This window comes from Maylandia zebra, linkage group LG7 (genome assembly GCF_041146795.1).
Source record: "Maylandia zebra isolate NMK-2024a linkage group LG7, Mzebra_GT3a, whole genome shotgun sequence".
NCBI classification, from domain to species: Eukaryota; Metazoa; Chordata; class Actinopteri; order Cichliformes; family Cichlidae; genus Maylandia; species Maylandia zebra.
Genome location: NC_135173.1, coordinates 58,197,798 through 58,218,570, shown reverse-complemented (window position 1 = coordinate 58,218,570; position 20,773 = coordinate 58,197,798). Strand labels below are relative to the sequence as shown.

At 39.2% G+C, this 20,773-nt stretch overlaps 1 protein-coding gene across 4 annotated transcripts in view; it reads left to right on the top strand.

The window, feature by feature from the left end:
- Positions 1-19,336, top strand: part of pam (peptidylglycine alpha-amidating monooxygenase) — a 59,111-nt gene extending 39,775 nt beyond the window's left edge. For all 4 annotated transcript variants that reach the window (XM_076886779.1, XM_076886777.1, XM_076886780.1 and 1 more), the window contains exons 15-25: positions 1,248-1,377; positions 1,964-2,080; positions 2,209-2,281; positions 2,509-2,719; positions 3,142-3,345; positions 3,834-3,949; positions 8,326-8,422; positions 8,650-8,700; positions 15,489-15,728; positions 15,946-16,005; positions 16,710-19,336. In XM_076886779.1, coding sequence (XP_076742894.1) covers positions 1,248-1,377; positions 1,964-2,080; positions 2,209-2,281; positions 2,509-2,719; positions 3,142-3,345; positions 3,834-3,949; positions 8,326-8,422; positions 8,650-8,700; positions 15,489-15,728; positions 15,946-16,005; positions 16,710-16,888 — 1,478 coding nt within the window. In that variant the 3' untranslated portion in view covers positions 16,889-19,336. The remainder of the gene's footprint in view (positions 1-1,247; positions 1,378-1,963; positions 2,081-2,208; positions 2,282-2,508; positions 2,720-3,141; positions 3,346-3,833; positions 3,950-8,325; positions 8,423-8,649; positions 8,701-15,488; positions 15,729-15,945; positions 16,006-16,709) is intronic.
- Positions 19,337-20,773: the final 1,437 nt, after the last annotated feature.

Here is a 20,773-nt window from a genome sequence, read left to right as displayed (position 1 = left end):
AATATGCATGTATCTTTTTTCTGTTGCCTACATTGTAGAGCAGCGGTCGCCAACCCCCGGGCCACAGACTGGTACCGGTCCGTGAGTCATTTGGTACCGGGCCGCAAGAGTAAGACTCGGGTGTGAAATGTATGGTTTTCAGTGTTTTTATTGGTTTTTAGCATTATTTTGTTATCTGGTTTTTTTTTTCTTCGTTAACTCGGTTTTCCTGGGTCTTTTCACGTGTGTTATGAATAAATCTTCTTTTTTTCGGTATCGGTACTAGTTTTATTTTGTTGTATTTATCCGCGACACCTTAAAGGCCGGTCCGTGAAAATATTGTCGGGCATAAACTGGTCCATGGCGCAAAAAAGGTTGGGGACCGCTGTTGTAGAGGGTGACTTTGCCATTAAACACGAAAACAAGTACAGTCAGGGGTTAAAGTAGGATTTAGGTGGGGGAATCCTGAAATCAGTTGTAATGGCTCATTATGGGGGAAAAAAAATCACAACTCAGAATAATTTTTATTGAGAGCTCCAGTGGATTTTCTTAGTGTACAGGCTGTGATCAGCTGACCTGCTGCTCTTTGTAGATTTACACACCTGAATTCAACCAGATGTCAGCTGATGTTTTACAAATTGTTGGCTGATTTACTGCTTATGCTAATATTTTACTGGATGGCCTCTGTGCAATTCAACAGTGTTATTTACTTTAAAGCCATCACAGTACAGCAAATAACAGTTAGTCTACCTCAGTTTGTTTAGCATCACATTTCACAATATGAAAAAACATAATGTCATGTGTAACATAATTCATAATTCAGTGGTACTACTAGGGTAGTACCACTGAATCATAAATAACTGCAACTGAAAATGATTCTGAAGCATGAATGAAACAAGTCATACCAACTAGATACTGGGAATCTGATGCAGCTAATTTGGTAATGCAAACATGTGCGCTTTTCTTTCTATGATTACACAAAGCTCTTAATTATCATTGACGGTTGAAACATAAATCCCAATTTAATTCTTGAGTGTCATAGCCCAGAATAATCACTGATTTGTATCCAGTCTGCAAATACAGTGCACTAGTTTTGTTATTGATATATTGTATGTGCACTTTACCACACTGTGTACATTTATTTATTATCATCAGATACCAGGTACCACCTTTTGACACTGTGTTGAGCATACCTTAACGTGTGTGTGTGTGTGTGTGTGTGTGTGTGTGTGTGTGTGTGTGTGTGTGTGTGTGTGTGTTTGTTATAGACTACCATTTTGAGCAAGTTTCAGCTTGGCCACAGAGTTCACTTCAGCTAGGACAGGTGTCAGGACTTGCTCTTGACTCAGATTCTAACTTGGTCATTTTTCACAGAGGTGACCACCACTGGGGAGCAGAGTAAGTTTATTTTACTTAAGTTATAACCATTCTTCTCTTAAACAGCTTTTTCAACCAAAAGAACACCAAAAAAACCCTCTCAGTATTGTTGTGTACTCTCAGTCTAATGTAATGCCTTCACCTTACTGGCAAAGAACACAGATCTCGTATTAGCGATTAAATTTTTATTAATTGTATAACAAAAAAATCCAAATAAGTTTTAGTCTTGATGGTTCAAAAAATTACTATTATAGTTAAGAAAAGCATTTAGTGTCTCCTCAGACCGCAACCTTTTTTAGTCTAATAGGATGCCAGTTACCAGTCATGTCTAAGAAATGAAGAATAGGAGGAAAGGAAGCTGAAAAAGTGATTTTTACCAGTAGATTGTAGGATGAAAGGATAAGTATGAGATAACACAAAAAAAGTGCATAATAGAAGTCAGCTCTAATCACTTTTTTGTATAATGTGATGTGGATGACAATTTACTTATTAAACAAAAATACTTTTTGTTGCATTTGACGTCTAGAAAAATCACCACACATTGTTTTTATAAAAATGCAAAAAGACATTCATGTTTTTTTTTCTTTGTTTGTTTTTTGTTTTCCAGCTCTTTTAACAATCAGGCAAGATACCAGCAGAGGTCCCTAGGACCAATTCAGCAGTCTGCCATTTTAGTTGTGGATCCATCCAAGGGCAGTATCTTGAAGGCTTCTGGCAGAAACATGTAAGTGATACAGAGCTTTTGTGTTTTTTTGTTATTGTTTTTTTGTGTGTGAATTAGAGTGCCGACAACCAGGCATCTCAAACACAGTCATAATTGTCTTATAATGAAGCATTTCTCTGATGTTGCAGGTTTTTTTTGCCTCATGGAATAACAGCAGACAAAGAGAATAATTACTGGGTGACTGATGTGGCTCTTCATCAGGTAAGCTGCTGTTTTTGTAAGGTGCATTCTCAATGAGTGTGTATAGATTGCACTTCATATTTGCCAATAAATTAAAAGATGGAGACATTTTGAAATTGTATATTACCTATAAGAATAAGGTTTGAGGATTACGTATTTAAAGCGGATGTTGTATCAATTAACTTAGTTTAAATGACCACAAATGCAAAAGGGAAAGTTTAAGATGCTTCACTTTGTATACTCATCAGGTGTTAAAAGTTAGCAGTGATGGCAAAGACAAAACCTTGATGGCATTAGGAGAGGCCTTTATACCAGGGAGTGACAACAACCATTTCTGCCAGCCCACTGATGTGGCAGTTGACACTGAAAGTGGGAACATCTTTGTCTCTGATGGTTACTGTAATGCCAGGATAATTAAGTTCTCTGCTGATGGCAAATACCTGTCTGAGTGGGGTGCAGGTATCTCACCAGCCACACACACACACACACACACACACACACACACACACACACACACACACACACACACACACACACACACACACACTCTGCAAAGCTTGGATATTAGCCTATTTGCTACAATGCTTAAACCATACAAGTAGTAAGAAGTATTAGACACTAAGGTGACATCTCATAAAATATAATTTCTTTATTATTCTGCCACACAAGTTTTTGTGGAGATTTTAATTAGTTATACTTGTGTTAGCTGTGGAGTATACATGTATCAATTTCAAATGCAAAGCTGTATTTGCAAACATTGCTGTTTCTTGATTTATGAAACTAACATAAATAGATCCAGAAGGTTAAGAGATTACTGCTACCATAGTGTCTCCAGACACAATTTACATTATTTTAACCTTGTCTTATTTTTTGGACTATAGGCTCATCAGACAGGAGAAGGCGAATACCTTTTCATATTCCCCACAGCCTGGTGTTACTTCCTGATAAAAAGGAAATTTGTGTGGCAGATAGAGAGAATGGACGCATCCAGTGCTTTATAGCAGAAACTGGAGAGTTTGTCAAGGAAATTAAAAAAGATGAATTTGGAGGGGAAGTGTTTGCTATCTCCTACAGCCCTACTGGGGGTAAGTTTACTGAATACTCAGTAGAAGTCAGTAGTCGTATTGTTTCCTCTTAAGCTTGTTTTCTTGCTGCTTACTGCAATAAGCTATTGTAAAATATATTTTTGTGCATACCTTCTGCAGTTTTTTTTTTACTTTTCAGTCTAAGTGGTGTCCTCAATATTATTATTTTTTTTTAATGTTAATCAATGTTCATCCTTTGTTGTGTTAGGTCACAATGACATCCTCTAGCAAAAATATGTAGATCCGGTGTTTACAAGCTTTATGCGTACTCGGAACTAATATCCAAGATGCATTCATTTTAAGAGTTCTTTTTATTTATTTTATTACTCAACAACTCTCTTCCTGCTTTACATGTATACATGCTTAACAATTTGTGTGTGTGTGTGTGTGTGTGTGTGTGTGTGTGTGTGTGTGTGTGTGTGTGTGTGTGTGTGTGTGTGTGTGTGTGTGTGTGCGTGTGCGTGTGTCTGTCTTTCTTCTATGTGAAGATGGCTTGATTTTTGCAGTAAATGGGGAATCGCTATCTCGTCCAGTTCCAATTAGAGGTTTTGTTATAGATTATTCAACCAAGGATATTTTGGACACCTTTAGCCCTAACAAAAAGGTAAAAACACTTTTTAATACAATCAAAGGTTCTTTCCCCCCCAAAATGTTCTAATAACAGGTCTATTGAAATCAAAAGCCTGCCTGCGTCTGCTATTTTAAGATCTCTGTGGAAGTACTTCTATTTCTATGTCCCCTTGTACCTGTGCCTCTGGTTCTTCTCTCCCAAGTATTCCTTCAACTTGATTTATGTTTTTGTGGGAAGTGTAGGCAGTTGCTGGAAGGCAATTATGGTGAATGGTCAAAGTGATTAGGGAACATTGTCTAAAAATATTTTAGTGCATTTTGAGCTATCAAGACATCATGCTACAGATCTGACATCAAGAAGGCCGCTGCAAAAAGGAGTGAAACATATTTTCCATGTCGCTGTGTGACATGAAGGAAGGACCCTTCATGTAGCCAATTGGTGAGTAATTTCAAGCTAGAAGATGAGAGTAACACAAGCACTTTATCTCCTGGTGAAAACGTTAGCCCTTAGGTTGTACAGGCGCTGCTGAAATTCCTAGACATGGAGCAAATTCTCCCATCATAACCTCCCCAGATTGTGTAGCTTTGCTCTCAGGTCCAGGACGTATTGAATTTCTCATTTTTCGCTGGGCTTGGACCTTCCTCCCAGTTTTCCTTAATCAAGTCCAACTTTAAAATTTTATTCAGCCGCTCCACCAACCTGTCAGTCTGAAGGTGGTAGGCACTGGTCCAAACAGATTTAATGCCCAGTAATTCCTACAGCTCCTTTAGTGTGCAAGACATGTGCCCTGTGTGCCCTGTTCAGTCAAGATCTCTTTCGGGATACCAACTCAGGAGATTACCTGAAAGAGCAACTGCACGGCCTCAGGACATCGTGTTGCATAATCCATCAGAACTAATACAAAGCCGCATGCACTCCAGTGAAATGGCCCAATGAGGTCCATGCAAGTGCACTTGAACATGACCTCCATCAATAGTAACGAGAGCAAAGGGGGTTTTGGAATGGCGGGATTTTTAACTATCTGACGCTCCAGGCAGGATGCACACCACCGGCACAAATTCACCTGGATGCCTGGCCAATAAAATCCTGCCATTATTCGCCCCCAAGTTTTGTCATTACCCATATGCGAGTGTCACGACTTACTCGATAAATTATTTAATACAAAACATGTGTCTACATGGCTTCAGGGCGCACAAAGTTACCATCAATTTCAATCCCTTGGTCAAAAGCTCAGGTGTAGGGTGTCGTCACAAGCCTGCTCTAGTGGAAATCTTCCGTGGGGTGAATCATCCTACTCTTCCCCGGAGTTGGTTTCGGACAACTCTGCATTTGTGGCTTGCAAAAGTATTCGGCCCCCTTGAACTTTTCCACATTTTGTCACATTGCAGCCACAAACATGAATCAGTTTTATTGGAATTCCACGTGAAAGACCAACACAAAGTGGTGTACACGTGAGAAGTGGAACGAAAATCATACATGATTCCAAACATTTTTTACAAATAAATAACTGAAAAGTGGGATGTGTGTAATTATTCAGCCCCCTTAGTCAATACTTTGTAGAACCACCTTTTGCTGCAGTTACAGCTGCCAGTCTTTTAGGGTATGTCTGTACCAGCTTTGCACATCTAGAGACTGAAATCTTTGCCCATTCTTCTTTGCTAAACAGCTCCAGCTCAGTCAGATTAGATGGACAGCGTTTGTGAACAGCAGTTTTCAGATCTTGCCACAGATTCTCGATTGGATTTAGATCTGGACTTTGACTGGGCCGTTCTAACACATGGATGTGTTTTGTTTTAAACCATTCCATTGTTGCCCTGGCTTTATGTTTAGGGTCGTTGTCCTGCTGGAAGGTGAACCTCCACCCCAGTCTCAAGTCTTTTGCAGACTCCAAGAGGTTTTCTTTCAAGATTGCCCTGTATTTGGCTCCATCCATCTTCCCATCAACTCTGACCAGCTTCCCTGCCCCTGCTGAAGAGAAGCACCCCCAGAGCATGATGCTGCCACACCATATTTGACAGTGGGGATGGTGTGTTCAGAGTGATGTGCAGTGTTAGTTTGGGACAAATGGGACTTCTTATGGTTTTCTGTTAACAATGGCTTTCTTCTTGCCACTCTTCCATAAAGGCCAACTTTGTGCAGTGCACGACTAATAGTTGTTCAGGTGATTCCCCCACCTGAGCTGTAGATCTCTGCAGCTCGTCCAAAGTCACCATGGGCCTCTTGGCTGCATTTCTGATGCGCTCTCCTTGTTCGGCCTGTAAGTTTAAGTGGACGGCCTTGTCTTGGTAAGTTTACAGTTGTGCCATACTTCTTCCGTTTCTGAGTGATCGCTTGAACAGTGCTCAGTGGGATGTTCAAGGCTTGGGAAATCTTTTTGTAGCCTAAGGCGGCTTTAAATTTCTCAATAACTTTATCCCTGACCTGTCTGGTGTGTTCTTTGGACTTCATGGTGTTGTTGCTCCCAATATTCTCTTAGACAACCTCTGAGGCCGTCACAGAGCAGCTGTATTTGTACTGACATTAGATTACACACAGGTGCACTCTATTTAGTCATTAGTACTCATCAGGCAATGTCTATGGGCAACTGACTGGACTCAGACCACAGGGGCTGAATAATTACGCACACCCCACTTTGCAGTTATTTATGTGTAAAAAATGTTTGGAATCATGTATGATTTTCGTTCCACTTCTCACATGTACACCACTTTGTGTTGGTCTTTCATGTGGAATTCCATTAAAATTTATTCGCGTTTGTGGCTGTAATGTGACAAAATGTGGAAAAGTTCAACGGGGCCGAATACTTTTGCAAGCCACTGTAAATACACAGAAGGCTAATGAGAAAAGTGAGAACACACGGGGGACACAGCTGACAAGAATTAACATGACACCACAGGGCAAGTAAAACTAGACACACCAAACATGTAAATGTAAGGTGACAGGGGATTTCTTTAAATCACCCTGTAATTCTTCAGCTAAAACACCTGAGTTAGAAAACACAAAGACTGCACTCGTCTTTACACGCGTGGGCAGTCACTTCTGAGATCTGCGGCTGGCCACTGCCTGCATTCTTTATTTATAGGTCTTGTGTGTGTGTGTGTGTGTGTGTGTGTGTGTGTGTGTGTGTGTGTGTGTGTGTGTGTGTGTGTGTGTGTGTGTGTGTGTGTGTAAAAATAACGTCACTCAGAATCAACAGAATCAGCACATGCACACTTAAGATTATAGCTTCGGGTTATTTCCCTTTTCTACATCTGTTCTCTAAAAACGGGAAGTGGTTTTAGTAGCTGAATAAGTTCATCACAAAGTTATTAGGTGAAAAGTCACATAGACATGTAGATTGCTTAAAAAACAGAAAAACACATTTCATGAAGCTGATCAAATTATATAAAAACAAAAATCTCTTGACATAAGGCCTGCATGACAAAACAGGAAACTGAGGAACATGACACGGGAGTGAAGGAGAGGCAGACGAGAGGAAGCAAAGGAACACGAAAGAGCACGAGGGAGTGTGAGAGGAGACGAGAGAAACATGACAGACTGGGGAAACATTGATAAACATCACAAGCAGGGGGACGATAGAATGAAACATGAGAAGGGAAGGGAAACCAGACACAAGAACTCAGACAAAATATACAAAGACTGACACACAGAGAGAGACATAAAGGGCAAAGACAAAAGAGGCAATCTATAATCAAAAAGCTAAACAAAACCACGTAGACACTACAGAATAAACTCAAGAGTAATAAAGTGGAGCTAAACATAAATAACAATACAAAATCAAAACACAAGAAAACTTAAAACACTGGGTCAAATGACCTAGGACCAGGACAGTGCAGACACTACACTGTCATGGTCGCATTGTCACATAATGGCCCAACAGGTTATTAAACCCGGGCCAGTTCCCGGAATCAGGAAATGCAATAAGTGCGAACCAACTGCAGCTTTCACTCTATGCATTTTGCCCTTAAATTTAATAAGCAATGGCACTGTAGGATACTACAGTGAACATCCCCGTGAACACACCTAACCTTGAACCACTCTGCCTCCAACAATGCCCCGGGCCACAATATCATTGAAAGAGTGAACAAGAGTCAGTTTGTTGAAGAAAACCTGGAAATGAGCAGATTCAGTTCAGCTTCTATTACCATGATAAGAGTTTAAGTTAATGCTTTTCCTGCAATAGAAAACTCTTGAGTTTCCGTCATCCCAGTGTTAACAAAATTTTAGCTAAATCTGTTTGCAGTTGTCCAAAGTATTGCGTACATTCTGAACCACACAGTAATGTGTGTGGTTCACACATTACTGTGTGGACCACACAATAATGTGACCCACCTTAAACTACTAAGAAGTTTAATGGTGGGTCATTATGTTGTCTAGAATTTAAGTGACTTGTATTTCTCTTTCAATTGCAGGAGTTCAAAATGCCTCACGATATAGCTGAAACTAGGGATGGCAGTGTTTTTGTTGGGGATGCCAGCAGCAAATCCGTCTACAAGTTTACAACAGAGAGTAAGTTTATCTTCATCAAAATAATGCTGCCAACTTTTAATTGTTCTAGCAAAATCTATCATACAGTATGTTTGGGTATTAAGTCCAATTTTGATTGATTAATTTATTTTGGACTTATAAGACTTGAATTATGGTTGCTTCTTTGTTGGCTTTGCAGATGAACAGTAGTACTAGGTTGTATACCTCAATTTTTTTTTTTGTTTTAATTATTACCTTTTATTTTCAAGAGTTGCATCATTCTGTCAAGAAAGCTGGAATTGAAGTTCAAGAACTTGAAGGTCAGTAATTGGATACCTGGAGGCAGCAGGTACATAATCTTTGAATCCATAAGGGGCAGGCAGCTATTCATAACAGTGAGTCACAGACATTTAAGATGTGACTTCTAGTGATGCCTGATGGAATAAATAGTGATTTGAAAAGAAAAAGGTTTCAAATTAAAAGTTTCCTAACTTTGAGGCAACCACTTAAATTGCGACCTAATGAGATCAAAGGAAAATGTTGACTGACACTTTTGGCATAGGAAACTGGAATGTGTACTAGCAACCAATGCAAGCAATGTGCAACGAGTGAATCATATCACTCGCTCACATATCACAATCATAGTGTATAGATGGCACTTAAGGGGGGTGGCTGTAAGCTCAGGTGGTTGAGCAGGTCACCGACTAACCTGAAGGTTGGTGGTTCAATCCTAGTCTGCTCCAGTCTGCATGCCAAATATCCTTTGGCAAGATATTAACCCCAGGTTGCTCTCTCTTTGAGTGGAGCTCAGAGTAGAAAAGCACTATATACGAACCAATCCATCTGCATTGCCTTAGCGCAAAGCATAATGTCTTCTAAGGTATATAATCTCATTTATTCATCCATCCATCCATCCATCCATTCGCTTCCACTTATCCTTTTTAGGGTCGCGGGGGGCGCTGGAGCCTATCCCAGCTGTCATAGGGCGAGAGGCGGGGTACACCGCGGACAGGTCGCCAGTCTGTTGCAGGGCTAACACACAGAAACAGACAACCATTCACGCTCCCCATACAAACACGGGGAGAAAATGCAAATTCCACACAGAAAGAGTTGAACTCAGGACCTTCTTGCTGTGCAGCAACAGTGCTAACCACCGTGCCACCATGCTGCCTATAATCGCATTCAGAATACAAAATTCATTGCCTATATGGGATATTTTTGAATATTAATGTCAGATTAAGGTCACCATGTACCATTGCTACAACCTTTGAAGAATTCCACAGCATGACATGACTGCTTTTGGACATTCTGAAACAGTGTTAAGGTGATATCCATCACACTTACAAGAAAGGAAGTTTAAGAATTCCAAATAGTGAAATTGTCAGGGAAGGCTACAAGGCAATCACAGAAAAACTGTGAAATCGCTTTCCTTCACCTATGTCTTGCGTTTTCCATTAACTAGGATGCCCCTCTTTCTTTCAACAGCTATATACCATTTTTTAGACCTGAAATATTTATATATATGGCAAGGATTTTTTTAAGGAATCAAGGAATTTTTCAATCCAGTTCAATTCTATTTATATTACACCAGAATGGTATTTGTGGCTTTTATTGTTTTATTTCTTTAAAAAGGACTGTGCAGTTTAACATAGTCCAAGTACAAAACATGAAACTGATGTAACACACACAAGTTTATAGCTATTGCTATCCTAGTAACAACCATTGTCCCTTGTTGGTCTTACAATCACAATACATACATTTTACAATAAAACATATATTTTCATAAAACCAAAATACATCATAAATACAACTACAATTAATAGACAATAAATGAAAAAACAACAAAAGCAATAACAAAAATCATTACGTAGTTGGAAGCAGTGTTGGGCAAGTTACTTTGAAAAAGTAATTAATTATAGTTACTACTTCTTCAAAAAAGTAACTGAGTTAGTAACTTAGTTACAATATTCTAAAAGTAATTAATTACTTGAAAAGTAACTATTGTGTTACTTTAAAAAAAACGTTTAACCCTCTGGGTCCAGGGTATAATTGGCCATTTTGAACTACTTTTGGTTTTCCCTCCACATTTTACCTTTAAAAACTATTTACTTTGCCTAGTTTGGTATCATCCTTGTCAGCACAACCTCACATGTCTGAATTTACAGTTATGTTTTCATTTTGACATACTGTATTAACACAATTGATCTAAAATCAGACAAAAAACATAAAATCAGAGTAGAAAAGGTTATATTTTTATAAAGGTTATACTCTAACAACCACGAACATGTTTAATGAATCATATTTCATAACCTTAAATGCAAGTATAAATTGTCAATTTTAAAATCCTATGCACAAGTGTTGCAAACAACAAAGTTATCCATTATTGCATCCATTTACCTTTTACCTTGATTTTTTTAAATAACCATTTCAAACTATTTACAGAACAATCAGCTGTTCTGCATTCAATAAGATGTCACACAAATTATTTGTGCCACTCCCAAAAAAATAATTTCTGTCCACTATAATAAAGAAGACATCGCAGGTGCAGGTTTGACAGCAGCAGGTGTATCACTCCTTTTTCTACCTGGAGACAGCACTCGCCTCATTGTTCTGACACACGACACAAAACTATCCACAACACAACACAAAACTATCCACAACACAACACAAAACTATCCACAACACAACACAAAACTATCCACAACACAACACAAAACTATCCACAACACTACACACTAACTACGCAAGACAACACATTAACTACACACTCCAAACATGCTAAACATCACAAATAAAACTCACTCTCTCTCTTTTTCTGCTCTCTCTCTCTCTCTCTCTCTCTCTCGCCGTCACTCCTAAAACTTCCCCTGTTTTTTTGGTTTTTGTTTTGTCATAAGCAGAGAGTGCTTGCTAGCACTGTCCTTAGACAGTAAACGTGACGAAACTATTGAGGAAAAAACGCCGCGTATATATTGTTTATCACGACTCGTGGCCTATCAACACAATTTAAAAACTGGTATATATCATCTTCTTGCTTTGTCTTTAAGTGGTCATGTGATTGGCTTACCACGACTACTTTATTCTTCCTCAGTCAAACAAGAGCACTTATGCGATTGTTTTGCCCCCTGAGTTCCAGGTGTTGTGCTAGACAGTGATCGTGATTATCGTCCGCGGGAGCGCGCGCAGATGGTTAAAGCTGTAGCGTCCAGATTACTTGCATAGTCAGCTACTTCCGTGCAGCTGATATAAGATGCGGTAAGCTGAACACAGCTTCAACCGTCTGTTTGTTGAAAAATAGTAACAGACTGCATTTTCTTGTTAGTAACTGTGACGGCGTTGTAACGATAGGAATAGTAATTAGTTAGATTACTCGTTACGCCGTTACTTGTAACACCGTTATTCCCATCACTGGTTGGAAGTGTGTTCAACAGATGGCAAGCCTCTATTGAAAATGCTGAAAGAACAAATTTAGATCTGCAATATGATATCTTGCAGTTGCTGTTCACCATGCTCCTAGTAATACAATTACTATATCTTGTCTTTGTGTGTATCTATTAAGACACTCTGGGGCCAGCCTATTTATACATTAACCCTTTAAAGCCGGTCGGAGCGGACATGCTCCATTTTGCGTAACTATTTTTAAATCCCGGTAGCACTGCAACCACGTGAGCTAGCGCAATTTTTTTTTTTTTGCATATGAAACCGGATGAGCTGTACTTACATCTTATGCCATCAGCTTGGCCTAGGTCACAGTTTCCTTCCACATATAGCTTTGCAAAAATTGCATAAAAAATCAAGCTTAAACGTGCTGCTGTTGTTTAGCGCGACATCCGCTGGTTTCCTCTTTCTAGCGCAAAGTAGGAGATAAACAAACAAGAGAGAAAAGCCGATCAGCTGATCATTGGTCAGTTTCGTGACTGAAGTAGAAACGGGAGAGGGAGGGGAGAGAATGAGAGGAGAAGAGGCAGCTGTGCAGCTCCAGCTTTGTGTCTTTTTTATTGTAGCTAAAGTACGGGACAAACCGTGCTCCTTTTCACCTCAAAACGAAACGCGTAATATTTTCTCTGAATACGAGACGATTCTGTTTTTTACGGTACGATTGGCAACTCTAATAATTAACCTTATGAACAAAATGAGCTGTATAGAAACTCCGGCATGCTAGCTAGTACGCCGTACGGAAAAAGTCAGCATAACGAAAATAAACTCCACCTAAACTTGGTTTATATCTGACCCAGAGAGACTGCAGGTCATAACTTCTTACCTGAAGTTCAGTTCACACTCGGCCCCGCGGCCGCCTCAGGTCTCTGCTCCTCCTGCGTCCCCTTTCCCTCATCCACCTGCTGGCCTCCACCACTTGCTAATGTTACTGAATCTGTGGAAGCTCCGCATAGCCACCACACAAAGTAATGAACAATGACCCTATCTAAATCCCAGTAACGACTAACGCGTTCCTGATTTTAGTATAATAACTAGTTACCGTGCTCGTTACCACAATAATGATGAAGTTAATAACGTGTTAGTCCCAGCACTGCTTTTGGACAACTGGCAGGCAAAGCATTTTGATAGGGGATTTCTTTAAATCACCCTGTAATTCTTCAGCTTAGACACCTGAGTTAGAAAACACAAACACTGCAGTCGTTTTTACACGCGTGGGCAGCAACGAACGCACCCTGCGAATTGCGCGCCGCAACTGCCTGCGTACTTTATTTTATACATGTCTGTGTGTGTGTGTGTGTGTGTGTATGTGTATGTGTGTGTAAAAATAACAACATCACTCAGAATCAACAGAATCAGCGCATACACACTTAAGATTATAGCTTCACTTCTGAAAAAGCACGCTCTGCAAACCTGCAGTTTCCTGTCAGGTCTTTGCACAGACTCAAAGCAACGGGTTATTTCCCTTTTCTACATCTGTTCTCTAAAAACAGGAAGTGGTTCGGTAGCTGGATAAGTTCATCATAGAAGTTATTAGGTGAAAAGTCACATAGACATTTAGATTGCTTAGTAAACAAGAAAAACACATTTCATGAAGCTGATCAAATTATGTAAAAACAAAAATCTCTTGACATTCCCACCTGTTGAACAGAGAATGAAATGTACTAGTCATCAGTAAGTAACTACTTGTCTTTCACATTTACAGTTATTACATCATTAGTTGCACTTCATCTTCATATTACAAATAGGAAAAGAAAGACTTCATGATCTTCATCGGTTCGGGTACATCTGCATATGCTGTGAGTAATAAACTTATCATCTATGGGATTACAGCCTTTAAACAAGGTATAATACAAGTAAAGAAAAGCAAAACAAAATAAAACAAATAAAATAAAACAAAACAAAATGAAATGAAATAAAATAAAATAAAATCAGGAAAAGTCCAACGCCGATCAACAGTCTCTATGGCATCTGAAGCCATGTTTAAAGAATGTACATTATCTGGTATGAAGGTCCAGCACACGGTGTTGAATAAGACGCACAATTCCCTTTTCTCAGCCAGGATCATGTCCAGTGCTACTCGATGTTGCATTACAGCAATTCTGAGAGCGTTCCTTCCTGGATGAGGATGTTGATGTTGATGTGCAGTTTACACAAGTCATTCTGAAGGTGTGATCAGAGATCAGAATTAGTGCACATGTTCCAGCGTGTTTCCCATATATGGTTAGGTATTTTGATGTGCTCTTTATGTGTGAGCACACGTAGCAGTCTTTCTCTGTGGTCCTGTTAAGCACGTATCTGTATCAGGCAATTTTCATCCACAGATAGATTTAGTCTTGTATCATGTCCATTAGATGGAAGTTGTCGTGTGTCCATCTCTTATCTCGGCTTGTGTATGGGTTTCTGCCGTCTTCCAGGTAGGATAGTCTGATGAATAGAGCCGTTGCCAGTAGTAAGACGCCAGTCATCACCTAAACAAACTAAACAGCAATGGGCCAAGAACAGATCCTTGAGGAATACCCATTCTATTTTCCAACATGGATGACTTTCCTTTATCAACCCTCACTCTGCTCTCTTTTGAAGAAGATACGACTCAAACCAATCATCTGCTTGCTTTGAAAAAGCTAATTTATCAAATTTAATCATCTATTTTTATAAGATGATCCCAATTGCAATTTGCAAACTCCTGTTCAAGTTTTACAGTTTCAGACTTGGGATTAAATGTCTTTACATGGCCAGGGTTGTTTGTACTAAAATACTGCAGTTGTTTTTTAGTCAATTTCCTAACAGTTAAAATCATATAATGATCAGACAGACCAGTTAATAGATTATTGTATCCTACTGAGAAAACCCCAGCAATCAGATGACCCGCTTTGAGCAAGCACTTTGGCAATAGTGGAAAGGAAAAACTCCCTTTTTTTTAAAGAGGAGAGGCAGCCATCTGCGTGGTGGTGAGAGGAAGAATGAGGAGGAACAAAGAAAAACTGTGGAAGAAAGCCAGAGATTAATAATAACTAATATTCAATTCAATCATAGCACTGAATTGATGCTTTTGACCCTTATTACATGGAGTGCCAACTCTTAATGGTCACAATTGCAAAATGTATATAAATCACAAAAACAGCTTTACTTAATCATTTTATTCCTAACAGTAAGCACATTGTGAGTGAAACAAATGAGTGAATAAGAAACACTCGTCATCGGAAGCCCCCAGCAGCCTAGACCTAGGAATCAAAGGTTTGCTTCAGCTGGCATCACAAAGGAAGTAACGTATCATAAGGTCGTCACAGTTGACTGGTGACACAATTGCTTGTGATAAAAATACCTTTGTTATTGGATTGATTCTTATATAGTGCTTTTCTACTCTCTCACATTTACCCAATTACACCCATTCTCACAAGCACTGTCTCCAAACTGAGTGCTGTCTAACCACATTCACACTCCGATGGATGCATCGGAGAGCAACTTGGGGTTAGTATCTTGCCCAAGGATACTTGGCATGCAGACTGGAGGAGCTTGGGATTGAACCACCAACCTTCTGATCAGTAGGTGACCTGCTCTACCTCCAGAGCTACAGCCACACACTTATCAGTTGTGGTTGCTGGGATCTTTGAGGCTTTACAGAACTGGTGTAAAAGGAACACTGATAACTAGAATATGTCTCTCACTATAGAAATGGACGCCGTTGTCCAAACTAAGGTAAAGCAAGACACCTCAAAGACCGCAGCCATCCAAGAGAAGCAAACTGTGGTCCAAAAAACTCAACCACAGTTAGAGGCAGACAAAGAGAGGAAGAGTCCAGCTAAGCTTAACAAAGGAGAGCGTGTACTCCCAGTCATCATCACCACCCTGCTGCTCATTCCTCTGGTTGTTGTGATCTCCATAGGAGTCTTCATTTCCTGGAGGAAAAAAAGTATGTATGAAAACACCCATGGGAGTCTGTGCAGAAAATCCATTCGTTTTTAATATTGAACAACAAATGAGATAGAAATTAGGCCATTTTAACTACTGTTGACTGCATTGTCTTCTTGCTATAGTCAGTGCACATTGTTCTGCTCTGTTTCCTCTCTTGTCTTTGGTTATCTTAACAGTCAATGAACATTAAAGGTAATACTGTTGAACATTTGCAGATCAACATGAGGTCAAATCTGAACCCAGCTCGGTGAGAGGCATTTTGGGAAAAATAAGGGGTATGTTGTTTACATTACATTAAATATTTAATAAATACCAGACTTCGTTTTTATTTAATATAAGGTTTAAGATACTTCATGTATTTTTTTCATTTGTCAGATATACTAACTACCGAATATATTCAGCTGGATTTCCAGTAGTATGCTCATACTGTAAAGTTCAGCTGTCACAAAAAAACAATAGTTTTGCAGTACCGACAGGCTATGAGAGAAGATCATTTATTGACTTTGTTTTAGCTAAGACCCATTTACTTGTAACCAACACAAATTTAGGTTATCACTCTTCCTTCTTTCTTCTCTTTTGTCTTCTTTAAAAAAAAATGTTTTGATACTAAACCATTATTAAGGAAAAATATTGTAAAATGTCAGTCATATGTACAAACTTTTAACATTTAACCCTCTTCTGCCCCTTCCTTTACCACATTATGTCTAAAGCAGTGTTCATTCATCTTCATTAGTGTCTGTTGAAGGCATGACCAGGCTAGAAAACATTTCAGAAAATGAAAATAGAGCCTCTCTTATGTCATCATCTTATTGACCATAGCTTTACACAGGGATGAATGAATATCCTCAATATAATGCACTGCCAGTGTGCAAACTGAAGCCATCATTCTAAGTTGAGAATTATTTCTCTTAAATCTGTAGATTTTTATCGTCATATTGACATCTTCATTTCCTCCTCTCTGGTATTTAACCTTTACTAGGTAAAGCAGTGGGCAGTCTGAATCTGGGAAACTTCTTTCCATCCCATAAGGGTTATAGTCGTCAGGGCTTTGACCAGCTGAGTACTGAAGGCAGTGACCAAGAGAGAAATGATGAGGACAGCAGTGACTCTGAAAATGAGGAATACTCTGCTCTGCCGCCGCCTCAGTCCTCCTCTTAGATGTTCTGGGGCCAACTGCAAACCTTCCACCAACCTTCTGCTAAAATCGCTGATGTAGTTATTCATCACATGTGTAACTGTTGTACCAGCTGCCAATGTGTGTGTGTGTGTTATTGTATGTAAAAATATTTTGATAAGTTATTTATTTAATTCAGCTATGGTATTCATACAGTCTTTTCTGGCATAATCTACTCATGTCACAGTGTCACTCATTTCATTTCCCCAAATCAAACCTGCTTTTACTGAGATTGTTAACAATATTTTTGAAAAATCTGGAGTTGGTTTTGGCCTTAAAATAACAATGCAAATCTGTTAAAAGAATGAGATCGTTTCCCCATTAGCTGTTAAAGGCTGATGTTAGATTGCTGTCTGCCTTCAAAGTCAGTGTTTTTGTTTTGTTTTTTTTTTAACATGCATTCCCTTTGTTTTATTAACAAAGGATTCATCTTGATGGTGATTAATCAGCCTCCAACTGTCCTGCACCATAATGTAGCTCTCACTCTAGTCATTATGGACTTGGCTTCCTCGCCAGCTATATTCTTGCTGTTCATGGCGAAAAAATACTCTGATGAATTCTGTCATTTTTCTGTTTGTCAAGTTTTTAGCAAAAGTGGCATTTCATGTGATATTGTTTGATTTGAAGTGTGAAATAGAGAAATATTGTCAATTCATTTTTTTCAGTTTTATTTATACAGCACCAAATCACAACAACAGTTGATGAAATGTTTGTAATAATATGCAAGACCAGACAGAGACTGCACAAGATGCATTTAAATATCACACTCACTTGAATAAAAATTGCTTGTGTGGTGAAACCCACTGCATATGAGATTTGATGAGAAAAAAATGTTTTAATCCTGTATTTGGGAAATTCTTTTTTTTTTTACAGCCACTGAAATGACTAACTATAATTATAATAATGTATGGTCAGACATATATAGTGTTATAGAGGGAGATGGCATATAAAAGATTTCCTATATCTGTTTTTGTAGCAGCAGAGCTAAATCTGTTTGTTAGAGTAGCTGGTGCAGTGATTGGTCAGGATTATCCATAATGGACAATGGTGACAACCTGAACCAATGCTTCAAATGTGTCCAGTTTGCAGCCAATCACACAGCCAGCCTCTCTAATCAGTTTATTCAATCTGTTGGTCACTATATTATGATTTGATAATATCACTTAATAAATTACTTGTTCATAAAAGATTGCTTTCTCTGGGAAAGTTTCCCAAATTTAAAACATCTGATCTTGTTTGCAGTTTCAGTTATTGTGTTATCTATATGGTAACCTACTTACTGCCACTTTTGCTGGTCATTGTGCTTGTTGCATTGAAAAGGAAATGTAGTGGACGACGCAAACACTGTTATCGTCACCATGTTAGTGGTTGACATATGGTTACTTCTACCCTTAAACACAATGATTTTACACCGTTTCATTATCATTTCAATTTTTCACTTAATCTTAAGTTGGATCAGTTTTTTTTTTTTTTTTTACACATGATCCTGTGCCTCTTTGCATCTGTCTTGCCTTTTGTTTTAATCACGTGCCATAACAACACATACCATGGGATGAAAATTGCTGCCAGTAGAGCTTGTATCATAGTGATTTTATTTCCCTTCAGAAAATTTTATAGTGTATAAATTCATATATACCTGAATCTCTGTGCACTAATCATTCTTTAGAACAGGGGTAGGGAACGTTAGTCCTCGAGAGCCGGTGTCCTGCAGGTTTTAGATCTCACCCTGGGTCACGACACCGGACTCAAATGATTAGGTCATTACCAGGCCTATGGAGAACTTCAAGAAATGTTGAGGAGGTAATTTAGCTATTTAAGTCAGCTGTGTTGGATCAAGGACATCTAAAACCTGCAGGCCTCTCGAGGCCTGGAGTTCCCTACCCCTGCTTTAGAAGAACCACTTCTCAAGTTTCAATAACGCTAAACCCAGCTTATAAATATATATATACACAAAATATATATGGTTTTGTTTTGTCTTGTTCTACCCAGCAGCCTAAACCAACTGGGTGTTCTGACTTAATCAATAAAAGCATTTATATGTAAAAATCAATAAAGACATATTCAGTCTGATGGCAGCAGTGCGGAACAAGTGAAGTCCAAATTAATGTGTATTAATTAAGGAAAATTCACTGAACACACTTCATGCACATACTGGAAGCTCAAAGATAGTGGAGGAAGACTTCTGTTTATTCAAAATATTCAAGTTTGTTCAGGATTCTGAGGTTTAGTTACAGTTACTCTTTTTTCCTTTTTTATGTAGTCTGCACCACTTCTTTTTGTATTTATCCTCAGTATATCATAATGTTTGATTTCCTAACACGGTGCCATGTTTTACATGTGAATGCTGTAATATTAGTTGTGACACACTGGTTCTGCTGCAAGAGTACTATTTTCAGTAACTGTTATTTGTGTAATAAAGTGTTTGCAAAGCATTGTGGAAATCATGGTTGTTGTAGGATCAGAACACTTGTCATGTGGTTCAAACTGATACAAGAGATACTGAGATGCAAACTGAATGACTACTGCGTTTGCACAATTAGTGACTACATTTGGAAAACCTTTAGGATATGACAAATAAATTTTTAAAAAAAGTGAACAGGAAAATGTTTAACACTGAATTACATCACTATGGGGATTTTTTTTGTTTTGTTTTGAGTTTGTGATAGGTCAGGAGTATTTAACAGACCTACAGAGTCAGGCTTTTGTATTGCTGATGGTTGAAATAATGACACCACATAGTTAAAAGTCTGATGTTCAGGGACTGTAGTTCTCTACACAGTTTAGGCAGTTTCCACCTGTTTTTATTTAAATTTAAATTGTCAAAATCACCATACGCATTGGTTTTACCTATCCTGACCTTTCTTTCTTATTATGTATTTTGTTGTTTGAACTACCTAATGAGTAGTTTTCTCTTTTGGTTTGCTGTGATATTCAGTTCAGTTTAATTTGATTTATAATGTGCCAAATCATGCCAACAATCACCTCAATGGGCTTTATAATGTAAGGTAAACAGCTTGCAATGGTAGAGAGAAAACTCCAACAAACAAACTATGCTTTTTGACCAAGCAGTTGTTGACAGTGGAAAGAAAAGTTCCTTTCTAACCTTGGGCAGAACCAGGCTGAGGGAGAGGCAGGAATATACAGTAGAGAGATACTCCCATACAGCTTATGACAAAATTTGATTCAATTTGATTGATGACCCTAATCATGACCTTTTGACCTCCCCCCTCCCCCCCGGAAGTGTGTAATTTGATCCCCTAAGCGTGACGAATTGCATCCGGAGAAGGGAGGGGGGAAACCCCCGGTGCATCCGGAGAAGGGAGGGGGAAACCCCCGGAAGCGCGCCACCTGTTGCGCCACCTGTTGCGCCACCTGTTGTTGGAAAAAAAAGAAAAAAGTTTTTAGAGGGAGGGAGGGTCTGCGGCAGGGGAGGGGAATAAAAGCAGAGAGGAGGCCGTCACAATTTCTAGGCACAGACGCAAGATGGATCCTTTCATTCTGCAGCCCAGCAGCGTTCCTGTGTATTTGGACGGCGAAGAGATCTGCTCTCCCGAGGCCGCTAGCATGGGAGGCAGCAGCAGCGAGTGGTCCTCGCCGATTATCAGCGACACCCCCGTATACAGTAACAGATCCGAAGCAACCGCCGCTCCGTGGAAAGAAGGCTTTGAGTATGACATATTCAAATACAGCATATTTACTATGGAAGGCCTCGATCCAGACCTTGCGACCCTACCGGAAATACTCCGGAAGTGTCTAGTCATTTTCAGACCTGATGCGTCATGTTCCTTAAGCATGAGGGGAGGGGTATGGTTGCTGAAGCATAGGGGTGATGCAGCAGCAGTTGACTCTGTGCTGTATAGAGAGACAGA